The sequence below is a fragment of the Amblyomma maculatum genome, chromosome 10 (assembly GCF_055883805.1).
Source record: "Amblyomma maculatum isolate TAMU_Amacu chromosome 10, ASM5588380v1, whole genome shotgun sequence".
In the NCBI taxonomy this organism is placed as follows: Eukaryota; Metazoa; Arthropoda; class Arachnida; order Ixodida; family Ixodidae; genus Amblyomma; species Amblyomma maculatum.
In genome coordinates, this window is record NC_139353.1 from 149,507,942 (window position 1) to 149,520,155 (window position 12,214).

At 41.9% G+C, this 12,214-nt stretch overlaps 2 protein-coding genes across 2 annotated transcripts in view; both read right to left on the minus strand.

Moving 5' to 3' along the window:
- The window catches only part of LOC146177715 (transmembrane protein 201-like), a 34,354-nt gene that overhangs the window by 10,377 nt on the left and 11,763 nt on the right, over positions 1 to 12,214 (minus strand). The gene's annotated exons all lie outside the window — the stretch shown is intronic.
- On the minus strand, positions 1,450 to 11,348 carry LOC146177716 (uncharacterized). The gene is made up of 3 exons (XM_084580764.1): positions 11,106 to 11,348; positions 10,853 to 11,032; positions 1,450 to 1,698 (listed from the first exon to the last, which is right to left on the minus strand). The coding sequence occupies exons 1-3, from the start codon at positions 11,346 to 11,348 to the stop codon at positions 1,450 to 1,452; spliced, it is 672 nt and encodes a 223-aa protein (XP_084436890.1).

Consider the following 12,214-nt stretch of genomic DNA (forward strand, 5'->3'; position numbering starts at 1 on the left):
ATTTTCTGAAGATTATTTCAGAACTCTTTTCTCATCTTTTTGTGACTGTAACTTCTGAAAGAATTATTTTTTTTTTCCAGCAACATATGAGGCACCTCTGTGCAGTCAAATGTAATGTAATGATGACTTGTTTGTTAAATTCATTGAACTGTATTAGTGTCTTTATGTCCAGAGCATTGCTAACAAAATAAAATGCCGTTACCAGAGGGATTGTATTAATGAGAGTTACATGATGAGGCAAAAAGATAAATTGAAACTGTTATCAGTTCATGACTACAGCTTGCAACTTGCTGGTTAATGCTTCAGTCATGGACAAATGTGAAACCACTGAATGCCTCACATAAATAAAATTGCATGCTGTAGAGAAAGGCGTCCAAAATGAGAAATTCAGAGATGACTAAACAACCGTGGAAGCTAGGATGTGACACTTGTTCGCTATGCTTCTGCACGGTTTGCACTGACTGTGGCCTAATATGGTTACAAGTTGCGGTGGCAGTACATACAGTGCCATAATCCCCTTAACAATGCAATGGCTCTAATTGGGTATTGCCAATTATGAACAGGTGGTGCTACGCATCTGTACTGCCATATGTTTCAGGTAGTGCAGAAATGCCTCAAATCAAGTAGTAGCACTGTTTAGTTTACCGATCCCACCATGCTTCTCGTTCTGATACTTCATTTTCTCTTGAGGCTGTGTTAGCACAGTTAGCATGCTGTGGTTGATATTTCAAGGCTACTGGCCTTTCTTCGTTGACCATGAATAGGAAAAAAAAAGAATTTGGCTTGTTATTGTGTTTTTTTTCTTTTTTGCTGAAGCAAACTGTACACCATCTAGACCCATAAATTGTTGCAGCCACTATTTGCACTGGTTCTGTAACTTTCGTACTTCTTCATGTGCATTTGTTTTCTCCTATTGCCCTCATTTGTGAACCCACTCCTGTAATGACCCCTTTGGGGTTGGCAGTATTCTAAATAAATAAAATAAATAAATAACAGGAACCACTCAGCGGTTAAGGTGCTTAAGTGATGATTTTGAAGTCATGCCTTCAATCGCATCCACGGCAGCTGCGTTTCAATTAAGGCCATGCACAAGGCATCCATTTATCATGTCAGTGCACATTAAAGGATCACAGGTGATGTACCCAGTCTTCAAGCAGCGGGCATAGCTCATGCATCAAACCGAACAGGGCCCATATTCCGAGTTTGCGTTGTTATCGAAGTGTTGCTATCTCACGTGACCTCGAGTCATCTGATTGGTTGAAATGCCAGAACCAGGTGTTGCCACCACGAAACTGGAAGATAATGTTCCGGTGTTTCCACCAATCAGATGACTCGAAGTCACATGAGACAGCGACACTTTGATAACGACGTAACCTTGGAATGCGGGCCCAGGTCTCACTTTCACGGCAATACCCACTGCTATGAGTCCTGTAGGTTACAGTGCAGGTCCTACAGCCTGCAGTACTCATAGCACTCCCCGTACTCGTGGCCCTTCGAACCGCAGAGACTGCACCGAAAAATGATGTGCCTGGCTGGTGCTCTAGAGAAAGGTCCAAGGATGCCTGCTCCGTACACTTTAGCCAAGGCCCTGACAACGATCTCGGACACCTCCCGAATACCCTCACCAGCTGACAGATGGTAACCGTCGTCAGCAAAAAAGTGTCTCTTGGGCGCTTTTGATGAATCCAGGAAGCGATGCTGAAAAAAAAAAAAACACTTTCTTCAGAACCAAGGCAGATTGAGACAAATTAGAAAGCATGTATGGTCATCACCCTATTGTTCACTTCTCGTGTCTAGGCTGCTGAAAAACCAGTTCCACTGCAGCGTCCACTATGCTAGTGCCAAGTGGAAAAAGCAGTCAAGTGAACAATATGACGATGCCTAGTGACTATTCATTGGAAAGGTATAATAAAAGTCTCAAGTATGTGGCTTGCAGAGGGAAGGAATGTGTTGAGCTGGGTCCTCAAATTTCAGCCTTTGTTCCAGAATTATGTGTTGGCTTCACAAGTCAGCTCATGATTCAGCTTCACCACCAACTTTGTTTCTAAACTGAGATCAACCAAAAACATATTGCCAGGAATGACAGTCACTTCATGGAAACAAAAAGGTAGGACCCCGTTAATGTAAGCGCAGTCAGGATGAACATTAACTGTATTCAAAAGTGCATATAGAGAAAGATAGAGAACCCCTTCTATTTTGCATCAACGTCTAAATTTCCTCTCTTCACAATAAGTGACAATGGTATAATTCGTACCATATCAAAAACTCTGTCTAAGCCATCTTTTCATTGAAGAGAAGCTGAGTCATCAACAAATGTTCTGTTGAATGTTTTTATTTAAACAGCCGCCCATAAGAATCCCACTTCAGCATTTCTCCAATGTCTGTTTGTCTGGCCTTCTCACGAGCATGCTTGTGGAAAGTGGAAGTTGGCAGGTGACATGGTTGGCCACTGACCGTTTCAAGGGCTATGTGATGTCATGAGACGAAATGACATGGCCAAGTTGGCAGCAGCAGCCAATTTGTGTAGCTCCTTTGAGGTGCGAATGGGACCACTGAATCCTGAGTCAGGCACACATACTATACCTAGGCCATGCGGGTATGTTTGTATGGCTTAGTATACGTGTAGCAGCAACATAACTATAAAGAGGGGTCTTTCAGAAAAGTAAGACAGTATGCTAATATTTGCGCCCTGAAAATAAAGTGAAAAATGTGAAGTGTTAGAGCACCTAATTCACATTTAGCCTAACAACACTAAACTGATCTTTAATTGCGTCTATCTCTTTCCAGGCGATCTCACTCACAGCTACCTGTTGCTCTGTGTCAGCAGGTAGCTATAATTTGGTGTGAGAACTGAAGGGCAGTAAAATCCTGCCTTGTCCCTATCCAGATCACTGTGAGTCACTGATTAACTTTTATCTTGTATGAGGAGAACCCGCTGAGGTGACGATAAAGGGCATGGAAAATGCAGTTCCCAGTAGCCGAGGGCAAACTAAATCCGTGAATTAGCCCATTACTTGCCTTGTGGGGCACTGCATTAACAATCGCATTATGTTTTTTCAGTGCTGTGAAGAAAATGGGATTCGCAACTAAAGCAAGTTCTCAAGGCACTAAGGGCACAAATCGCATTACACACAGAGTATGCCTCTGTGAGCAGACTGTAAGGGCTTTTTTTTTTGTCATGTGGGGTAGCATGCAGTGCCTGCAGCCCTTTCCAAGTCCTTGTTTCCGTATTGAATGAGGAAGCAAGGATTTCCATCTGCCACATATTTCTTTCCCTTCAAGGTGTGGCCTTCCTGATTGCCAGCAGCATGCTGAAAACTTTGTTCTTATTCCTCCTTCATTTCAAAAACCTCATTCTTACCCTTAGGTATAGACTGAAAAACTACCGCTGCAATTGCCACGATATGCAATGTGAGAAAGGCTACAAGTTTGAAAATATTCGTGCTTACATCTACAAATTATTGCAAGCAGAGATTAGGAATTCCAGGCAAACATTAGGGCTTCCAGGATGAAGACAAAATTAAGCTGGCTCCTGCCTTTCCTTGTTGTGGGATGATTTGAAATTATTTTTTGTCTGCTTCTAAGTCATTCTTGTGATACTCTTCGGAAAGCTGCATTACGATGCGTCGCCACGCCAAATGCTACTTAAGGATTGCATGCTCTAATTTGCGTTGCACATTTAAAATATATATTTTAATGTTTTTTTAAAGTCAGTAAAATACAGTAAAAATATTGCCTTTATGCTCTGAAAGCTTAATGTTGGAAGGTCGCTGTTGAAGACATGAACAAAGCATAAAGTTGAAAATGAAAATTAGATTTCAGCCGCAAGTGGAACAGTCATATTTCTTTAGTGAATTGCAGAGCAAACCAGAGTTTTTTATCCGCCAAAGGAGCATAGTATGCAATACCATTTCATTTCCTGCCATCCTGAGAAATTTGGTGAACTATTTGTAATTACGACTGACTTGCATTTCAACATATACGGCAACCTACAAACAGAGTGCATTTTTCAATATTTTCCTAATGCTTTCAACGTGTTGCACACTCCATTTTGTTTTTAAATTAGATGCTCTTTGTCTAGATTCTTTAACACTGACATGGCTTCACACCTTTCTTACTTTCGACAGCAGTTTCACCTCTTCACTCTGTGATGCAGCACCTGGTATGCCTCAAGGCAGTGTTCTTGGTCCTTTATTGTTTTCAATATTTGTAAATGATTTATCTACTTGATTTATCTTCCCTTCAATTTTTCGCAGATGACCGCATTCATAGTTGATCACCTTGCTCTCCGAAATGACCTGAACCTAATCTCAGACTGGTGCAATAAATGAAAAACGAATATCAACTCTACTAAATGCAAGATTTTAAGCCACAAGTGTATTAATCATAACTTTTCGTACCTCACAGAGAGCATCACAGTGTCTCGGGCTTCATCATGCACAAGTATCTGGGCATTCATCTGATGCACAATATTTCATGGCCCACGCACATTCATGCCATTTGTGCGAAAGCTTCCACATCACTCGAGTACCTGCATCGAAACTTGCATACCTCTTTTAACAGCATAAGAAAACAGGCATGCCTAGCATTCGTACAGCCACAACTAGAATTTGCATCACCCGCATAGTTCCATATCAAAGCTACTTAATTAACACACTAGAATCCATTCAAAATAGACCTGCTTGTCTCACGACACACAAGTACTCCATGACACTACAGTTGCTATGCAGGTTAACACAGATCAAGCATGATACCTGCCTTCAGCCATTAGACATTCATTGCTCCATAGCTCTTTTATGGTTACTACATAAATATTCTTACAGCACCAGGCCACCTCCATTACCTCTGGAAGCTGTTTCATGCATTTCACATTGCCTACATAACCAGTACAGCATAAAACACACTCACGGAAGAACTCAAGCTTTTTATTCATCCGCACTTCCATGTGCTGTAGTTTGGAATGATCTTCCTGCCATTATTGCGTGTATGTGCAACCATTAATCATTCCATGACTAGCTAGGCAAACATTTTCTCCTGCGATATCTTAGGTTTGGTTTGGTTTGAGGGGTTTAACGTCCCAAAGCAACTCAGGCTATGAGAGAAGCCGTAGTGGAGAACTCCGGAATTTTGACCTCCTGGGGTTCCTTAACGTGCACTGACATCACACAGCAGACGGGCGCCTTGCTCTTCGCCTCCACCGAAAGGCGACTGGCGAGGCTGGGATTCGATCCCGCATTCTTGGGAACACTAGTCGAGCGCTGTAACCACTGCACCACCCCGACGGGGTAGTGATATCTTAACAATTCTTTATCTTTGTTCTGCAGTTTGTGATTTTTTTTTTCATTGTTATGGAATTTTATTTTGGTTTCTTGTGCGCTTTAATTTTTCAATGACTGACGTTAGTAATATGACCACTACCTTTTTTTTTCTAGACATGTACTTACCATATTTTGCATTCATGCCGCTACTAAACACCTTTAATTATGTAAAATTTGCACCCTTAAGTTTTGTAATGCACAATACTTTCTGTTCATTTGTGCTTTGTATTTCATGTATTAACTGTTTTTTTTTTACATATGTCATTTTTTGTCCTCCTCACTCACTGTCTTTCTGGGCCCTGTAAGAAATCATAAATAAATATCACCAATGAAAATATGCCTCAACTGAAAGCATTACTTGAAAAGCAGTAGGAATTTTTCCAAAGTCTAGCCAAAGAACCTTAAGAAATCGTGACAGTAAGCATCAATTCCCATATCTGTCAAATCTGGAAAGTGTTTTGCTGATAGGTATTACAGTGAAAAGCTGCCTGTTTGAGGTTGTGTAAAAAATTACTGAGTCACAACATTGAAGATGCCTTGATGAACCAGTGTGAGGACTTTGAAGCATTTTCTTCTTTCGCCAACAAACATTGACATTCGAGATTACACCTGGTGTGCCATTTTCATTAGGAGTGCAAAGATCTCAAGGTGACAGGAGAACTACTAAACTTTATCCCAATAAAAGGTATGACTACAGCAGAAGACATTAATATTCTTGAAGGGGTTGTTCAACACACCAGTTAGCACTAGGAAGGGATGGTGTGTGTTGCAAATGACAGATAGCCTTTAATGGTTGAAACCAGGAGCAGTCTTGTGGGACATTTGAGAACGAAGGTTTCAGTGTCAACAGATAGTGTTTTACAGTGCATTGCACCTTCCACCAAGAAGTACTATGCAGCACGTCACTGAGCATAAAATCTGTCATGGACGTTGTATTTGGCACTCCATTGGGAGTTCACAATCTCTTTCTATCTGTGCAATAAGAGGTAGAATATACTGGGAAATCATCCAGCAGAGATGCGACTTGTGGATGGCGGAAAAGTGCTGAAGAGATTTTTTGTACCTCAGAAAGGAAACTAACCCCTTCTTGAGGAGAAAGATAAGAAGTGGCTTTGTTCCCCTTGTATTTCTCACATAGTTATGTGATCCCCTGAACATCTTGAATGCAGAACTTCAGGAAAAAAATAGGCAAGGATGTTTGTGCCTTTCAGGTGAGATTACAACTCTAGCAGCACCAAATAAGAGCAAGTCCACAGGACCACTTTACAACTATTGCTTAGAATCTTGTGATGTTTTTGCAGATTTGCTCAACGATAGGGAGGAAAATTTTGAAATTTTGTTCCAAGACATGCATGCCTCTCCAAAGAATTCAAAAAGTTTTCTTTTAACTATTTCTTGTGCAGATCAACAATGTCAAGCCCAAGTTGCAAATGACACCGAATTTCAGCAACCACAGCATATGACAGGAGTTTGAGGATACAGGTGTTGCTGAGTTTTACTTTTTTTTTGAACAAGACACTTGATCGAGCTCTGGATCACCAAGCGACAAAAATCATTGCATTTTCAAAAGCTCACAATCGTGCGAGCAATTATCACTACCATATGTACTGAAACAGTCGTTCCACGTGAAATGCTCCAGACACCATTGATGACCACCACTCGACTGTTTAAAAAAACAAGAATGGGCATGTTGGTAATTGTGTGAACGGCTTTTCATTGCTATCACCTGATATCACTGGCATGTATGTCATGAAACTTCTCAAACACGTCATTGCATCTAACATGGCACAATTTTTAGGAGGCTTCAGAAGGTTCCTTCTTTCCAATACAGCACGGATTTAGAAAACTATACTATCATGAGCCACGCAACTCTGGGCCTTACTGATGAGCTGCTACACAGAAGACAAGACTCCTCAAAATAACTATGTATTCCTCGACTATACTAAAGCCTTCATTCCATTTCCACATTGTTGTCTGATAGCTGACCTATCATCTTTGGGCCATGATTCCTTAGCAATTGCTTGAATAAGAAACTTTTTCTCAATTTGTAAGCAGCTCACTTTTGTCAATCATCATCATCATCACTTTTGTCAATAATTGATCCTATTTAAACAGTACAACACCTAACATACTACAAGGTAGTATAATAGGCCTGTTATTATTTTTGGTCTGCAAAATAAGGGCTGGAAGCACGCTCGAACATTTTGGAGTAGCCCAGGGGGCAGTAATGATGCTATTATGGAGCAGCTTTGGAGCAATAAAAAGAGAATTTTTGAACAATTATGTATTGGAACATGTTTTATAGGGCCAAACATTTTTATTAACTGCATTTTTTTATCCCTGAAATACATAAGAATTTCATTTGGTCGATTTTAATTCAACATTCAGTGCTTCGCTGGCTATGCATGCCTCCCTGTCGAGCCAGGACAAACAGCCCAAACCATGTACAGAAGATTAAAATAATACAGCTAACCTAAACAACAATTTAGAACAGACTAGCAGCAAACAGAATGCTTGCTTCACTACAATACTGAATATCAAGTTTGACTAAAAGTTTTCGACTATTTTCGTTTCATTGATTCAAATGTGGAGTGTAGCACATTGATGCATTGAAGCAATCCCACTAGCTTGAAGTTCACATCAATGAGCAGTATATTTCTGCTCCCTATCTTGTGCATATCCTGTTTCATCCTATGCTTGTGCCTATAAAATTCTTGGGAATTCGTCAGTAGTGCATTCAGGGTGGATAGATAAAACTAAAGAGCAGCCTTTTCCTCTTTTAGCTTGTTTACTTCACTGCTTTTTGGCAGTACATCCTCATGCTTTCACTTGAGAGACGCTGGGGCTTCCTTAATTTCAACACACTGGAATTAGGCCCTGTATGGCTTTGCAACACTTGTGAGAACATTTGTAGCAATTGGCACCTTCAAGGTGCCAACCCCATAATGCTTCAACTACGTTTTTGTAGGCTTGAGATGGTTGTTAATAGAGAGGCTCAGTGGTGAAATACCTTCTTGCTTTAGCAGCAGAAGCATCAGAACAACTCATGTAGATCTTTGTAGCTGGACAAGTTGGCCGACACTTCGTGGTAGTTTGTAGTGTTTGCTTTTCTCGCTTCTCTTACTACCAGTGACTCAGAAGGCTAGGAGGTGGTGCTAGTTCATACACAAAGAACATTTTTTGAAATTCCCTCCAATCACTTGTGCAGCACCAAGACCGCTCCATCGAAATGCACTAGGCGTGTTAGTATACAGATATTGGAAAGTTGGTGCAACAAGCTCTGGTAGGAATTGTGGCGAATAGAAAGAAGTGGGGAACTAAAAAAAAACTAGTTTCTCGTTTCAAATTTCCTCGCGAAAAAAATATTTATCATGCTTCGTGTATCTCTTAGTTTATGAAAATTTTATTGGTATTACCATTGCAAGAACACTTATATGTGGTACCAGTGTGCTGCCATTGCTTGAACTAAGACAGTCCTTATAGCATGGACATGCAACTCTTGACATGCAACCAACCTGCTGCACTTCTGACATTTGCTTAATTGAATTGGATCGAATCATATTTTCCTGTAGGCAGCATTAATGGCCCATCGTTTGACAAAAGTCCATTGTCGTGTTTTGCACCGAATACTGAAAGAACAAACAGTAGTCTTTTTACGTGTTTATGTGTGAGCTCTGCGTCCTAACAAGTGGTGATGGACGAAAGACATCCCCAAAACGAGGGATGAAGAACAGTAATGGGGACCGGAAGACTAGTGCCTGAAAGGCGGTAAGAAGCGAATGAAACACAGGCTGGAAGAGAGGCATGCCACTCTTGGAGGGGTGTACTCCAAACTGACCGCAGTCTGTGCTTCGAAGCTATGACGGCTGTAATGGCCATTGGGGCCTGGGGTCAAAGAAGCCACCACGACTGTGGCGTTCAGAAATTTGGAAAAAGAAAACAACGAAGAAGAAGGATCTTCCAACAATCAGGTGAAAAAAACTTCAAGGGAGAGGGCAAATTCGAGGAGAGCAGATCGACACAAGAGACAGGAGAGATTGAACTCTGGTGTCGAACAGAGAAGCCACACTCTGAGTGCAATTTATTGTTCACAATTATGGAAATCAATTCCTTGTAATCTGGAATTGTCAACTGCTGTTGGGCTTTGTTGGAGAATGCCTGAAAGACGGAATAAGGAACCTGCCTGACTCCCATGTTCTGCTAAATTTAATGGCAAAACACCAAGGCAGCCAGTTTGGAGAAGTTATGGTGCAATATTGTATTTTCGAATAGGATGGAGCAGAATGGAGCAGCAAATCCATTCCTGCACAAATGTCGTGCCATTAAATATTGCCTCAGCCATCGGACTATTTGCCGAGTATTACATTATTTATAGAAAGATCCTATCTATTGACAACAATGCTTTTCAGGAAGATCAGTACTAGCTGGTGTTCATTATGAAAAATCCCCTTACGCTATAAAAGCCTGTCATTTAGTCACAAAGAATCCGATTCTCTTTACTTATTAACTGCATAAGTCCAGGCACTGTTGTGTCATCATACAAGTGCCTAGCGTTCATTTTGTTTTCTTTCACGAAAAGCCAATACAGAAAAAGCTTTTGCTAAAGACAACCGTCCATCTATATAAAATATCACCTCACTTCCACCCAGCAGCTTGCCTATCAAATGTTTGTTCTGCCTTAACTTGAATATGCATCTTTCATTGTCCTTCATCGACACTACTTACTTGACTCCACATGACAGCTGAAATTTTACTAAGATTAAGAGACTGCCGTTCCTCTTGTCCTTAGAATCTCACAGAACAGCACTTATTTGCCTCCTCCATAAAATTGCTTACAGCGGCCACCATTTTACCCTACCTCAAGCACAAATGAGCTGCACATTCCACATGATTACCCAAGTTTCAAGTGTTCCTTGGAAAGAACCACTGCTTTTTATTAATCAGCACTGTCAGTCATGTGCTATTGTGTATTGTCGTGTTTTTCAAGACATTGTTGTTCATGTCTCTGACCCCGTTACTTTCGAAGCAAAAATGTGCTGCATTTTGTTATGAAGTGTTTTCCATCATGAGCTCTATTTTCGAATTGGTCATTTACTATGGTAAAATGATGTTGAAATAATGCTGTTCTGTTGTCACCCCAGTTTCTAATACAGCCTCCTCACACTTGCTGGAGCATGTTAGGCATGTGAACAAAAAAAATTAGGTAAATTGACACAGCCAAGCTGAGATTATCGAAATGGGGAGAGAAGGCGAATATTATGCTAGTAGACTATTTTTTACCAAAAGAGCTCGCCAGTTCATGGCCAAATGCAGGCGCTAAATTTCTGCTAGACCGTTTATATAGATTATAGATATAGATATACAGAACGCGTTTATAGATTATACGTACAATGAATAAATGTTGCTGCAAGTCAGCCCTCAGATCATAGTATGGTCTCAATTCTGCTTGCTTCTTCTGTGCTCTGTTCGCTGGTAATGCGTAGATCAAGACACACACGAGATCAAACGTTGCACGAAACAGCATGCATACTCACTTCCGGGTTCAGTATCACAACATGGTTCATCAGCTGAAAAGTCCTCTTGATCTTTTTGTTGAGTAATCGACGGCCGTTGAGCCAGCGGCGGCTTGCTTCATTGTCTGTTCCGAAGCAGCGTGGCAAAATGTTCGTGACAAAAACAATGCCCACGCCACCCAGAAGCTGCAGGACGAGGGCCTAGGATGTGAAATGATAAATGAGACTTTATTACTGCAATTAAAAAGCGTCGACGATTTGTAAGATCACGTACCTTAATGTTCTCGCAAATATCTTGCGGTCTGAAATCCAGGTTGCACAGGTCGTTGCCGCCGACGTATACAATCGCAAAGTCTGCGCGCCGCAGATCAAGGCGCCGCACGGCGTTTGCGAGACGCAAGGCGTCGTAGCCTCCAAAACTGAACGTGCAGGTCTCTACAGATGGGATTAACCGCAGACGAGCCCTGCACAAACGCTTCAGCTGGCAATCGCCAACCAGTACGCCTCGCAATGCCATGGCGGATGATGGACGCTGTGGGCTACAACAAACTAAAGTTCGCGCGCAGAGAAGGTACACGTGCACAACGCATACAACAAACCTTGGTTGGGTACAGTGGTTGGGGACGGTTGGGGACACCCAGAAAGCTAGGGACCAAACAGCACTAGGTTTGATTCAACTAGGGAAGGCATAGGGACGGCTTGGAGTTGGGTTTGGCTGACGATTTACTCGCGTGCTTCCAGATGCGCCCGATACTGCTCCACCTCAGTCTCGAATTTGGTTGGTTGGTTTTGTGGGGTTTAACGTCCCAAAGCGACTCAGGCTATGAGAGACGCCGTAGTGGAGGACTCCGGAAATTTCGACCACCTGGGGTTCTTTAACGTGCACTGACATCGCACAGCACACGGGCGCCTTGCTTTTCGCCTCCACCGAAAAGCGGCCGCCGAGGCCGGGAGGCTCTGCACAACACAGCAAGCAAGTAGCATGCAATCTGAATTCCTTCTCCTGCTAAGCTGTAGCCCAGCAACATCAAAAGCTTGTATACTAACTACCATACTTGTAGAGGCGATAGCACACCTTGCAAAGGTGTCAATGTTTAAATAAACCGTCATGTGAGTTTTGTTAGTCATGTATTTTCTTTGCGACAATCAAAAGCTCCTTGTCGAACTAAACCTGGGCTGATAAACGCAGAACACTGAAAGAGACATGAGAATGACCGCCTGCCGCCGGGGCAATAATCAGCGTGGTATTGAGACATGCAGGTTTGCTTGAAAGTGTGTGGAAGAGGAAGAGGGAAAGGTGTTCCAAATGGCTGCCCTGTACCAGGGGAATGGGATTTTGGTATATAAAAGGAAATCAGAGAAGAGGTCAGGAGCACGATAACT